At 37.2% G+C, this 14,851-nt stretch overlaps 1 protein-coding gene across 2 annotated transcripts in view; it reads left to right on the forward strand.

Moving 5' to 3' along the window:
- The first annotated feature begins 2,083 nt into the window (after nt 1-2,083).
- ABCB1 (ATP binding cassette subfamily B member 1) overlaps nt 2,084-14,851 on the forward strand; it is a 66,805-nt gene continuing 54,037 nt past the window's right edge. The window contains exons 1-5 of one of the 2 annotated variants that reach the window (XM_073334084.2): nt 2,084-2,197; nt 2,749-2,848; nt 6,378-6,432; nt 8,626-8,770; nt 10,278-10,326. In XM_073334084.2, coding sequence (XP_073190185.2) covers nt 2,182-2,197; nt 2,749-2,848; nt 6,378-6,432; nt 8,626-8,770; nt 10,278-10,326 — 365 coding nt within the window. In that variant the 5' untranslated portion in view covers nt 2,084-2,181. Of the gene's footprint in view, nt 2,198-2,748; nt 2,849-6,377; nt 6,433-8,625; nt 8,771-10,277; nt 10,327-14,851 lie in introns of those variants that run through there. The other variant, XM_073334085.2, reaches the window with a different exon arrangement.

Below are 14,851 nucleotides of genomic sequence, written 5' to 3' on the forward strand. Positions count from 1 at the left end.
GGAGTAATGGTCTCAAGTTGCAGTGGGGGAGGTTTAGATTGGATATTAGGAAAAACTTTTTCACTAAGAGGGTGGTGAAACACTGGAATGCGTTACCTAGGGAGGTGGTAGAATCTCCTTCCTTAGAGGTTTTTAAGGTCAGGCTTGACAAAGCCCTGGCTGGGATGATTTAACTGGGAATTGGTCCTGCTTTGAGCAGGGGGTTGGACTAGATGACCTTCTGGGGTCCCTTCCAACCCTGATATTCTATGATTCTATGAAATATTTGGATTTGTCATGTGTTATGGAACCCATAGTTTCAACTGTGAATTTCATTCGCTCACATGGACTTAACCATCTTCAGTTCCAAGGATTTCTGGTGGAAATAGAATCAGAATATCACTATTTGCCCTACCACACTTCAGTTTGATGGCTTAGCTGTGAAAGGTTTTGTTGTGATTTTTCGAGCTAAGAACTGAAATTGAAATGTTCTTAAATAAAAAAAAAAAAAAGACCTCTAACTTTACTCACAAACAATGAATGACTTTGGAAATTAGCTTTTTTTCAAAGACTTTACCAAACACATGAATGATTTCAATCTTAGACTACAAGGGGAAAATGAGCTTACCTGTGACATGTACACCCAGGTGAAAGCATTCAGGCAAAAACTAGTTCTTTTAGAGTTCCAACTGATGAGGGACTGCTTTGCTCATTTTACATGTTGTGAAAAGTTCAACCAAGAAACTGAATCACGATTCCCAACTAGGTTTGCACAAGAAATCATTTCTGATCTGAAACTACAATTCCAGGAGCATTTCTCTGACCTTCATGTGAATGCAGGAGGAATACGGATCTTCCAAAACCCATTTGATTGACATCTCGAAAAACTGCCACCTGAACTTCAAATAGAAGTGATTGACCTGCAATCCAATGACTTGTTGAAGGACAAATATAAGGAAGGAAATCTGGTAGAGTTCTATAAATGCCTGCTAAGTGATCAATATGCTCATGTAAAAAACTTTGTCCGTAGATTAATGTCAGTGTTTGGCATTACTTATGTGTGTGAAAAAACATTTTTTGATGATGAAATATGTGAAATCCAACTACAGATCGACCTCATCTGATGAACATATACAATCAGTTTTGATGATAGGGAACACTAACTTTGAACCACAGCTAAATGCAATTTTGTCAGAAAAATATCAGTACCATACTTCTCACTAGTCCTAAAATATTTCTTTTTTTAACGATTTTGCATATATTTAATTTTTTCAGTCACTTCGGCCCGTGAAGCCCCTTCAAAAATCTGATATGGCCCTCATCTCATAAAGTTTGGAGACCCCTGTCCTAAGAGGTTTGTGCATGTTTGATTAGCTGGTAGCAACAGCTAATTTCCTTTTGTTTTCTTTCTCAGCTGTTGAAGTAACAAATCAAACCCTGAAATGAAAGCCACCAGAATGTTATGATTATCATACTAGGTTTCAGGATGAGCAAATTGGAGGAGACTATATCCTGAATTAAACTAGATTATGTGATTTAGCTGTGTGATCCAGTGTCCCAAAGTATCTCTGCTAGACTTCATCATTTGGACCAGACCATGCTCTGCTGTTGTGTAAGTACTTGGGCAAGGGAGGATACGCTCCTTGGTGCAAAAGAACTGTTCATTCTGGTGTATAACACCCTAATGGGGGCAGGGATGAGGCAGGGCACTAATCCTGTCTCTCCTACCTACCATGATTTGGGCTGTTATAGTGGGTTCACTCCCACTAAGGAGGAATTTCTCCTGGAACATCTCTTGGAGCAGTGCTATTCTGCACGATCCCTAATACAGTGGGGAAGCAATCCTGAGAATTAACAGGCTTATAAAGTCCTCAGTAAATAGCAAGGATTTTCCTTGGGTTGGGATATTAGGGGACTTTTCGGAGCTGTTTACATGAGTGACAGTAACCCAGTAGTTCAGTCAAGACTTTGTTAAACCTCCTCCTTTGGGAGGGCGGAATGAAGAGCACACACACATTAACCTCATGGGGTTAAGCAAGGTCCAAAGGGAGTGGCAAAAGCTGGCAAACATCAGCTATTGAAAGCTTTTTCATTACAGTTTAATAGAGGATGAGTAAAGTCCAGCCCTATCACATGTCCCTAACCACAGTAGACCCGTCAATTGCTTTATAGCCTTCCAGCAAAGGAGAAGAAAGGGTAACTATGAACAATTCTCACGGTAAGTCAGTACATTTATTTTTATACCAGAGATATTTAACAAAATTCAATGATATGTAAAAGAAAAAATCCAAAGTAACTGCAGGCTCCTTTAAATAAACACATTGTATTGCTGTTTGTTTTATAACTATGATAAATTACATAAAATGATAGACTCAGAAGGATCATGCAGATACAAATGCATGTGTATATACACATAAGCAAATATATTGATTTCCATGGGGAGTTCTTCTGAAAAACTGAAGACCGAATATGATCCTGGTTTTAAACAAAATGACAAATGAAAATGTCATTCATTTATCCTGAACTTAATAGCTGTATGTTCTCTCAGTTAAATGCTATCTTATAATTAAATTTTCTGAGATGCTACATTTCCTAAATAGATTAACATGGGTTCTGAAGAGAAAAGAAGCTTAAAAACTGAAGGCAGAATATGCTGCCAGTTTCAAATAAAATGTCATCAACATATTTGTCCTCAGCTTAATAGCTGTATACTCTCAGTTATGTACTGACTCATAACTACATTTTTCTGTGATGCTTCATTTCCTAAAGAGATTAAAATGAGGACTGAAAACGAAAGAATGTCTGATGTGAATGGAAGAGCTGGTAATGCTGCTGTACCAGACCAGGACTGTGAATCCAAAAGCAAATGGTAAATATTTTAGTCTATTTTAAAATATTGTTAGCATTTTTAAATATTTAGGATCAGATTTTACCTTGAAATACATTTTACATAAATTACATACTTTCCCCATGTACAAAATTCTTTTGAAATCTATTATTTTTCAAATATAAATAAAATATCTGCCAGATTATTTGGCTCCTATTGAATTCATCAGGTCAAAGAAAGTCTAACTAGCAGACTTCGGCCAGCAACACTGACTGAACCTTTCACTGGGGCAATGGGATAGAGACAGAAGATTCTTTCATCTTCCTCCTTGTTCTTTCCCGTAGAGAGGGGAGTGGCAGTTGTATCCACTATACTTCATTAAAAGGCATATCTAAAATAGTGCTAGAACTGAAGCTGGAATAGATAATGGGCAGCTGAAGCACATGTGCCCGAAAGTTAAGTAGGAATTATGTTTTTTTAGTAGGGGTGACTAAGGCCTGGTCTACTCCTTAAACTTAGGTCGACCTAGCTATGTTGCTAAAAGATGTGAAAAATTCACACCCCTGAGAGAAACAGTTAAGCAACCTAAGCCGCAGCGTAGACACTGCTAGGTTGACAGAAGAATTCTTCTCTCAAACTAGCTACTGCCTTTCAAGGGCATGGATTTACTACAGCAATGAATAAACCCACACTGGTAATGTAGATGTACCCAAGGGTCAAGGACAGTTTTATATACCCTGAACACCATTCCTACTACTTCATCCATCTACCTCGTATAGTAGTGAACTGTGGCAGGAATGGATTCTGTGAGTTCTGTCCCTCTCCCTATTTAGAAAATTGCACAGTGCCTCAACTCATGGCTTCCCATGCCATGTAACAGGATCACCAGAAGACATGAATCCTCATAAATATGTTAGAAGTGGAGGGTTGAGTACAGCCTGAAGGGAGATTCTGAGAATCGGGAGGTTTCAGGGCACAAACTGGAGAGAAGTGCTTTGTCACAGGTGAGCCTGATATGGGTATGTGCAACTGTTACTTTGCAAACACAAAGGATCATCACTGCCAATGTTAGAGGGGAAAAAATCAGCAATATTTGATCTTTCATCTGGAGCTTCCTGGGCATCACTGAGCCTATAGCTCTCCCGCAAAATCCATGAAATACTTTGACTTTCTGCCTTTGCTGTCATAACATCTAAATGAGTCTAAGAGGCTTTAGCTGCAAAGTGTGGGGATTTTTTTTCAGCAAAATCTCTAGAGGTATGGGCCTTTCCTTGGCTTCTTTGGTGGAGGATTCCAGAATGGATCACTGACTATACAAAGAGAATCATATCACTGGAATTCATCTTCCTCCTATTTCACACTAAGGAAGCACATTTCCTGACTACATTGGATGAAGATGGCCCCTAAAAGTTTATAGTACTTTGTTGCTCTCCTTGAGTTCTGAAAATGGGTATCCAATCATTCATTAGCATTAGTACTTACTGAGTGATACATTCTAACAAGTCAATAACACTGAGAGAAAAAACTGTCACAATTCTGATTTTATGGTAACCACAAGGTATGAGGATACTAGTTTATTGTGAAAACATTGTCAGCTAAAATTCGACACCCCCCACCACCACCAATTTTGTCCTTGATGGATGATCTTATAGAGACAAGGTGGATGAGAGTAATATCTTTTATTGGACCAACTTCTGCTGGTGGGAGAGAAGCTTTCGAGCCACAGAGAGCCCTTCTTCAGGTGTGGGAAAGGTACCTCATCCACCTTCTTTCTAATATCTGGGGCCTACACGACTACCACTACACTGCATACAACAATAGATTACTTTATATTCTGTTTACTGTTGCAAAGAAGGCAACATCTACTAACATCTTCAGTTTAATCTGTATTGGAACGTGATGCAACTTAGACACTTACTACAGCAACAGTAATATAGTAAATCCACCACTCCAAGAGGAGGCAGCTAGGTCAATGGAAGAATTCTTCTGTCTACCTACTGGTGTATAGGGACTTAGGTCAGCTTAATTATATTGTACAGGATGTGAAACTTCTCATAACCCTGAGTGATGTAGCTAAGCCAACCTAACTTTTTAGTTTAGACCAGCCCTCGGGAAAAGACAAACTAATACAAAGCTGTAAAATGCTGGAACTATTTGTCATATTTTCAACTAGATATTACCTAGGTCTCAGTGCTCAATGGCTATATACATTTTTCTAATTTTTAGAAGTATTTATTAGAGGGAAGATATGGTGAGGCTTTAATTGAGGAATGTGCCTACCACTTGTTGGGTGGAGTTCATAGGCTATGGTTACTGCGTGGTGTGCAATGCAGCTAACAGCACTTGCAGAAGTATGATCATCTTTCTTTTATTTACATCTGGCCAGAAGGCTGCAACTGTTTATTTTGGATATGGACCTTGCTACTGAGACTCAGGGTTATAATGATGATGTGATACAGTCATAATATTGTAATAACCTTATCGACACTAAGGAGTTTTAGAAAAAAATTTCCTGATAGTGCTATGATGCACCAGTGGGAGTGCTACTGTAGACAAAGCTGTGGCCACTTTTGGTGTTTTGCCACTGTGTCAGTACAGCTTGCACAGATTTGATTGCATGATTGGGACTAAGTGTGGATTTCTCACTTTACTGCATGAAGTAGCTACAGCTGGTGTTTCTGGAGTGAATGACTTTATAATACCCCTTGGACACCAGATTGTGTTGCAATAATGTAAAAAGTGAAATAACTCCAGATAAGTTAGAATCATAGAGGTCTAGTGCTGGAAGAGACCGTGAGAGGGAAACTTCCCTGCAAACTGTGAATGTTTTTTCTGTGTTTGTGTCAGTATACTTTTCCATTAGGTTGTACTAAATATGGGACCATCACAATGGGTTACGCTTTGCCCCTCCAACTTTTAATTTTTTCCTGCTGTAGTCTTCTCCTTTCCTTGGTAACAGATTCTACTCAACACCTTGCTTTCTTGGAAACCAGGCCTCAAATCCTGCAAGCTAATCTATGCAGGAGGACCCTTACACCAACAGAGTTATACTGAAGTGAATGGGGCTCCGCATAGGCATAAAGATTCTTCTGTATGGCCCAGTTTGCAGACTGGGTCCTAAACTCTTTTTTGATCTCTACAATACTCTCACCTTTGGGTGAGCTTGGAGAGACCATAATCTACATGTTTGCCAAAAGTAGGGATTCAGTAAGAAATCAAGATACGTAGACTAGCCAATCTATTTCAAAAGATTACCAAGAGCTACTATAGTGAGTTTCAAAAATCTAGCAGATTGACCACAAATGTTAATTTCCTTTCAAATGAACTTTTGGAGAAGTACCATGTTAATGTTCTTTAATATAGTTGGCCTCAGTTTCTTAAACATCTTGCAGACAATGTTTACAGAAATAAACTAAGAATAATCTGCAAATCATCTTCATTTTATGTTCTTATGTCTCTTACGTTCTTGTTTAATTTTGTTTAGATTTAACTGTATTACAACTTTAAATGTTAGAGTTGCAGTTAAATATTTTCTCTTTTACAATGCATTAAAACAATCATTCAAATTCAGCAATGAGGACAAGAAGCAGCCAAAGAAACCTAATGTGGTCAGCCCATTAACAATGGTAAGATATATGCTACGTATATATTCAAGTTTAATAATATACTTTAAACAATGTTTTTAATGTCTCAAGTCTTACTGATAAGGCCTGATCTACGTTTCTGGTATACCTGTGTGGACGCAGTTTATATCTGCCAAACTGTGCTTTTGCCTGTATAGCTTATTCCCCACACATCCCTCCCCCACAAGTAAAGTAAGCTGTACTGGAAAAAGTGCAATTTTACAGGTATAACTGCATCTACCTAGGGGATTTTGCTGGCAGAACAGTGTTAGTCAGGGACCACACCTCTTCACACCCTGACCAAGGGTACTGGAACAATTTGTATAGTGGGGGTGCTGAGAGCTACTGAACCAAACTGTAAACCCTGTATATAATGGAAATCACTTCAAGCCAGGGGATGCGGCAGCACCCCTAGTTCTGGCACCTATGACACTGACCAACATAGCTATGCTGACAAAAGTTTATAGTGTAGACCTGGCCTGAAAAGTTTTACCTGCATTACTATGTCAATTAGGGGTATTATACTTTACCAACAAAGTTATATTAGTAAAAACATTAGTGTAGATGCAGTTTTACCAGTATAAAGGTGCCTTATACTAGAATAGCTTTTTGAAAATTTTTTCAGATTTTGGTATCTGAACTAGAATAAGCTATATCAGTGTAAGTGTTTTAATACCAGTATAACTGTGTTCATACTATGGGGTTGGTTTTTTTGGTTTTTTTTTGTTTTTGTTGCTGTAACTATACCAGTATAGTTAAAGTGGCAAAACCTTTGAGGACAGGCCTACACTACAGACTTTTACTGGTATGGTAATGTCAGTTAGGGGTGTGATTTTTGTGATATTTCTAGATCAGTAAAAGTTGTACTGGTAGATGCAGTTATACTGGCATTAAAGTACCTTTGCTGCTATAGCTTATTTCATTTGGAAAACTAGTATTAAACGATACCAACAAAAGCACTTCTTTGACAATATAAGCTGTGTGTACAATAGGAGGGTTTGCCAGTATAGTTATACCAGCAAACTTTTTCTAGTATACACCTGGCATAAGTGTAGACAACCCCTTAATGACAGAGATTTTTATACTGGTGTCTCCAGCCAGGATGAAATCTTTGCTTTTAACTCATTCTTTTGTGCTTAGGTATATTAGATATGCTTTGTGCATGTGGTATGTTAATTACTACTGTTTAGACTCTAATAGGGTAACAAATGTTGGCATCCATGAACAATAATAGAGATTCATAGGAAAGTCCACAGAGTTATTGCTTATTAGCATCCTCAAGCAACTACAAACTTTTCTATTATCTCCCCTCTACTTTGTATGAGTTGCAATATCTAGGCATTTTGTGATTAAATTAAAAATGAAAGATGAAGAAAGATTATCTCTAATTTTTGGCTTTTAGATAAAAGGACTCTTATACCCTTCACTCAGGATTTGCTGATTTTTGTGGATTCTTGTCAGCTCCTCTATTCAGTATAATTTTTAATTAATTATTTTTAACAAGGTAGCTAAATTACACTGAGAGCTCAGATACCTAGAGAGAATGTTTTTCTTTTATATTGCAAAATGCCGGCCAAATTTTGTCCTCCAGGTCTAACTTCTGTTTATTTCAGTGGGAGTTTAAGGACAAAATTGTCTCTGTATCAAGAACCATGCTATTCTAAATAGGAAATATTTTGTGCAGTAAATAATACTTAATATTATTCAGTATTATTCTAGCTGCACAAAATCCCACTAGTAAGAGTAACAGTACCACAACCCCACCTACAATAACCTTGCAAACCTCCCCCCCGCCAACACACACACACAGTTTCTTGTTGGGTCAGGACCCCTACAATTACAACACTGTGAAATTTCAGATTTAAATAGCTGAAATAATGAAATTTATGGTTTTTAAAATCCTATGATCGTGAAATTGACCAAAATGGACTGAATATGGTAGGGCCCTAAATATAAAGATGCTTGTATCAGTATGGCTTATTTCTATAACTTTAAATTATTTTTGTCAAGTTAAATTCTAATCAGAGTGGGTTGATATAAAAGATGTGCGTATACAAGCCTTAAGCTTTTCTGACTTTTTGTTATCTTAACTGTGCATCCCTAATGTTGTGTTAGACCTTTTTAATGCATAAAATTAGAGAAGTTTTCAGCTATGAAAGTGTTTCCATTTTCACATGAAGGTGTTCCCCTTTTCAGTTTCGGTACGCTGATTGGCTGGATAAATTACTAATGGTGCTAGGCTCTGCCCTTGCAATCCTTCATGGAGCAGCTCTCCCAGTCATGATGATAATCTTTGGAGATATGACAGATAGTTTTGTTATTCCACGAAATCTATCTTCAGGTAAGAACTGTCCTCGTTTTTAATTGGTGACATTAGAATACGGCTTGTATGGAGAGAATAATTGTCTGCATTACAATAAAAACAGGAAGGAATGGCAGTTTATCCTCTGGGTAATGAATCCAATGGAGTCAGCTTGCTCCTAATGGCTGAACCAAATTAATCTGTGGCCCTTTTATTACGGAGGAGATATGCCAGAGGTTAATTTTGTCCCTTGTTTCCATGTCTTCCTAAAATATTAAAAGCTCACATTAACTATTATACTGATTTCTACATAGCTGGTGGTACTTTTGAAATGTCACAGAAATGGAAACGTCCTGTGACACTGAATGTGGAGTTGAGGGAAGGAAAAGGTGGATGAATGTGAAATTGCAAGATGAGGTACATGGAAAAGAGAACAGGCAAAATACATATACAATATCTCAAAAAAGAAAGGAAATGCTTCATGTTACCAGGGAAAAGATTAAAAGATTTACATTTCTTGTGTATATGTCAGAACTTCAAACCATTATATCTCTTCCTCAACAGATGCTTTTCATCTTTTAAATAATTATTGTGGAAAACAAGTCTTGTAACAGTCTTTTTTTTTTATTTGGAATCTTATGCTGTAAAGTATGCATGCACAATTCATGATGAAGATATAAATTAAACAAAGTAAGCACATTGGCAATGCTTATTTAATAATTATAATAAAGGCTGCAATAGTACTAATTTATATCATAATTGTAATATTTTTTGCTTTTCGTTGCACTAAGCATCTCAAAGTGCTTTACATATGTTAATTAATAAAGGCTTATACAACACTCTTACAGGTAGGAGTTGGAAATAATATTATCCCCCTATTGGAAATGGGGAAAGTGAGGCAAAGTCATGTTCAGCTAAGGTCACCAAGCAAATCAGTGATGAAGCCAAGAGAATGGTTCAGATCACTTGCTTCTCACCAGTGAGCTTTAGCAACTACACTTCTTTCATATCCTTAGTTTTTATTCAACTAATTATTATTAATTATCACCTAACAAATCAGACAATGGCTTTAACTACCATCACTATGCTCTCACATACACTGAAGGTTCTACACTCATAAATCTAATGGCAACATGTGGACCTACATTTGTAAAGTGATTTAAAGGTGGTACTTGATCTATATAAATACAATGTATTAATAAGACTAATAGTCAGTGTACATTCCAGAATGAATATTATAGACAAAATTCTGATCTAAATTAGACTTGTGTAACTCTGGAGTAAGTGACAGCAGAATTTAACTTTATGTTGTAATTGCCACTGTTGCATTATAGGTACAAGCCTGCACTTTTGGCCTGAAAACCTAATTGTACAACTTGTACACCCTCAATTCCCATTGAAGTCAATGGAGGCCGACGGTACTTTGCACTTCTCACTATTTGCTCAGCACCTTGAAGGATTAGGAGTTTATATAGCAAAGTTATTAAAACATGCTTTAGTATATTTTTATGTGTTTAACAACAATTTCTTATGTTTTTCTTTTAAGGGAATATTTCTTTTAATCCTTATGAGAAACTGGAGGAACAAATGTCCAGGTAATTAGGAATTGTTAATTATCTTCAGGGTTGCCTTTCTTTTAGGCGGTGGTAGAGGTCTCTAGTCAAACCATTACTTCCCTAAAGGTAATTTTATATTTAAACATATGAAACAAACAATTAGCTGGTGAGTTAGATACATGTCAGTCAAAGTGTTACATACAGCTAGAGGGTTACACTCTTTGTTACTTGTGCTGTCCTAGTATACTGGGCACACCCAGAGCTCCTTGCATTCCTGCATTCCCACTCCTCCCCGTCCCGGCACCCTCTCATCCCCTTCTACTTCAGGAACATCCTGCAAGTCACCCTCCCCCTCCCGCGCGCCCCCCCCCATATTGGGAGGATTAACGGAGCTGAAATGAGTGCTGTTATACTGGAATGTGTTCATGGCTGCCATGCACTGGTTCATTGATTTAGCTAGTCTTTTGACAATGACAGAGGTAGTTGAAGTTGATAGCTCTGCTAACCTGATGCCAAGGACTCTATGTGTGCCCTCTGATCCCATTCCAATGACGTTGTCCCAGTGAAAGACATATTTTATATACACTCTGTATTTATAAACTCATAAAATACCAGATAAAAACCAAGATAAGATAAGGCCTGTCAAATGAGTATGCAAGCATGTTACAGACATGCTATGGGATTGCAAAGGTGATGTCAATGCTAGAAGTATTTAATATAGTCAACGCTGCAGAGTAGAAAACTTCTTTTCAATAGATAGCATCCGTAATGTGGAATATTTACCTACGATATCTAATTTAGATATTTATAGAGTACTAATCACTGTAGTACCTAGATATTTATTGCTACTGTATGGAGCTAATTTATCAGTAGAAAGGATTCTCTGAAACTATTCTTTTTTTACAGTGATAACAGCCACTAAGGGCTAACTCTCATGAACGAACCTAAAAATGTTCTCACTAGTTAACCATTATACTTCTCTTTATTTCTTTAAAACCATCTGGGGTCCTGATCCAAAGCCCACTGGAGTCAACAGAGAGACACCTACTGATTTCAATGAAGTCTGGATAAAGCTTTAGCAAAGAAGTTATCATTGTACAGGCTATCCCTGTAGCTCAGAGAACCAAAAAACATAAGTCAGGGCCAATCATAGTTCTAAGAATATAAAAACGGCCATACTGGGTCAGACCAAAGGTGCATTTAGCCCAGTATCCTGTCTTCCAAGAGTGGCCAATGCCAGGTGCCCCCAGAGGGAATGAACAGAACAGGTAATCACCAAGTGATCCATCCCCTGTCACCCATTCCCAGCTTTTAGCAAAGAGGCTAGGGACACCAGTGCTACCCATCCTGGCTATACCCATTGATGGACCTATCCTCCATTAACTTATCTAGTTCTTTTTTGAACCCTGTTATAGTCTTGGCCTTCATAACATCATCTGGCAAAGAGTTCCACAGGTTGACTATGCGTTGTGTGAAGATATACTTCCTTTAGTTTATTTTAAACCTACTGCCTATTAATTTCATTTGGTGACCCCTAGTGCTTGTGTTATGAGAAGGAGTAAATAACACTTTCTTTCTCCACACCAGTCTTGATTTTATAGACTTCTATCATATCTCCCCTTAGTCATCTCTTTTCCAAGCTGAAAAATCCCACTTTTATTAATCTCTCCTCATACAAATGCTGTTCCATACCCCTAATCATTTTTGTTGCCACTTTCTGAACCTTTTCCAATTTCAATATATCTTTTTTTTTTCTTTTTCTTTTTTTTGAGATGGGGTGACTACATCTGCATGCTGTATTCAAGATGTGAGTGTACCATGGATTTATATAGAGGCAATATGATATTTTCTGTCTTATTATCTATCCCTTTCTTAATGATTCCTAACATTCTGCTTTTTTGACTGCTGCTGCACACTGAGTGGCTGTTTTTCAGAGAACTATCTACAATGACTCCAAGATGTCTGTCTTGAGTGGTAACAGCTAATTTAGATCCCATCATTTTATGTGTATAGTTGGGATTATGTTTTCCAATGTACATTACTTTGCATTTATCAACATTGAATTTAATCAGCCATTTTGTTGCCCACTCACCCAAAGTTCTTTAAAAGTTCTCTGGGCAAGTCATTTCCCCCCTTCTTTTACTCTAGAAGATTATGAACCAAAAGAATCACCAGTGCATTTTTTGTAATTATAATAAATCACATCCTGAGAACAGCCCCTAAAACATTGGCTACATAAGCATAGAGAAGTAAATAGAAATTTTTTTTGCTGTATATAAAGTTATGCTTGGTGGTGCTTTTATTTCATTTCCATTTTGAGGGTTAACAAAAATTATTATAGGCATGAAAGAACTTATATCTGTGAAAGCCTGAAAAGACTGGGACTATTTATTTGAGAGAGAAGATTAAGTATGGACATGATACAGATATACAAAATAATGAATGGCATAGAGAAGGTAAATCAGGCACTCTTATTTACCTTTTCTTATAATGCAAGAACTAGGGAGCATCCAATGAAATTAAAAGGCACCAAATTTAAAACTGATAAAAGGAAATGCTTTATTTGCCAGTTGGAACTCATTGCCAAGAGAGATCCCTGGGGCCAAGATCTTAGTAGGATTCAACATAGGATTAGCTGTTTGCATGGCTAGTGAGGCTATCCACTTTTACAGATCAGATAAATAAAACTAAAGTTAGGATTGAAAATCCTATGCTTTGAGACATAGGAAACCACTAAATAATGAGTGATAGAATTAAATTACCCTGTGCACATGTATGGAGAAGGAACTGTGTTAACTTGAAATTGTTTGATATGAGATGTTGTTATAGTATCAGTGTTAAGTGGAATTGAATGATTGGGTATGTTGTGGGACCAAGACCAAAACAAACATATGTTCTGGATTGAGTTTCCTTGCAGGAGTCCAAGAGCTTCTGCATCTCTGTGCAACCAGTGTCATATGTTCGTTTTGGTCTTGGTCTTGGAATTTTGGGAGGCTGAATTTGAAGGAAATTTGGCTACTGAGGAAAGAGGGAGCAGGATTACCGAGGGAGTTGGGGAGCTAGACTGTCATCAGGAAGGGAAGTGCTGCTGGGCTTTTATAAGATGAGAGTGTCCCTAGTGGAGTAAGAAGTAGACTGGTTACTGAAAGCAATTGTTTGGTTTATGTTATGTTTAATGTGGTTAAATAAAAGTTTAGCGGGTTTGTTTGTTTTTTTAACCCAGAAGTTGGAGGCATACTCAGTTGGTGGGTTTGAAGAGATTTGAAGAGCCCTCCAAATAGTTAGGAGAAGAAGCCAGGATTGCCCAATATTTACAGACAAGTGTCCTGAGTAGAAGATTAGAGTGATAAAAGGGTTATAGTAGCGACCCAGAGAGAACAATGTTGAACAAGGTGTGTGCCCAGGAAGGGGCAGGTTATGACAACTTACAGTTCATTTAGGATAAAAATGAAGTAGTGTGTGAAAATCCTATAGTTCAGGATTTACATAGGAAGTCGTATAGGAATCTTATACTTTATAAAAAACTACTAAATAATGGGTAGTAAGATTATATTTCCCTATGCACAGTTTATTCCATAATTGTCCATTATATGGTTCTTGCATCTTCCTCTGAAGCATCAGGTACTGCCTGCTGTCAGAGATAGGATGTGGAAATAGGTGGACCACAGGTTTGAGTCAGTCTAGCAATTCCTATATTTCTATGATCTTTTATTCCTTCTCTCTTTTTCATCCATCTCTCATTTTCTTTTTTCTACTCCCCCGCCCTTTTTGGATTCTCCTTCTTTTTCCCCTTTCCATTTCCTGTTGCCCTTTCAAAAACCACAACTTCTCTTTTCTCCCTCCTTTACAGGTGTCAACCTTTCTCCTGAAGATTGTGGCCCTGCCTACTTTTGTTGTCTTTCACAAACCTCACCCATGTACTGTATAACCAGCATTCCTGGGCTTGCTCTTGAAAGCAATTTATCAGAGATTATTATGTTAAATTCTAGTCCCTATTATACATTAAAAACAATTTACAAGAATGGGAATTATTAACATAAAAATTACATGGATAAATTCAGGAATTGGGTTCTAAAAATGCACATATTGTTTCTTACTCAGATAATAGTTATACCTAAAATCCAGCTTTCATCCAGAACATTTGTTGTTGAATAATTAATTCACAGTGCAATGTTCAATTAACTTTCACCAATGATTCTACCAAAATAAATTTGATCAATAATGAATTTCACACAGAATTGAAGTCCCTTTGTTATGGATTGTCATAAAACAAATCCTGTAATACTTGCTGTTGAATTTTAAAGATTCTTTATAGAGAGACAAGGTGAATGAGATAATATCTTTTATTGGACCAACTTCTGTTGGTGAGAGCAATAAACTTTTGAGATTACAGAACTCCTCCTCTTCAGGTCTTAATATCCTGTGACCAACCCAACTACAACAACACTGCATGCTGATTCATTATAATTTTACAGTGTTTAAGGTGATTTAAGGTCAACATTTAGCTAATCATTCAGCTTTAAGTTAGCCATTAACCTCTTTTTATAGTTCAGTTTAGATATGA

Source organism: Lepidochelys kempii, chromosome 2 (genome assembly GCF_965140285.1).
Source record: "Lepidochelys kempii isolate rLepKem1 chromosome 2, rLepKem1.hap1, whole genome shotgun sequence".
Lineage (NCBI taxonomy): Eukaryota > Metazoa > Chordata > Testudines > Cheloniidae > Lepidochelys > Lepidochelys kempii.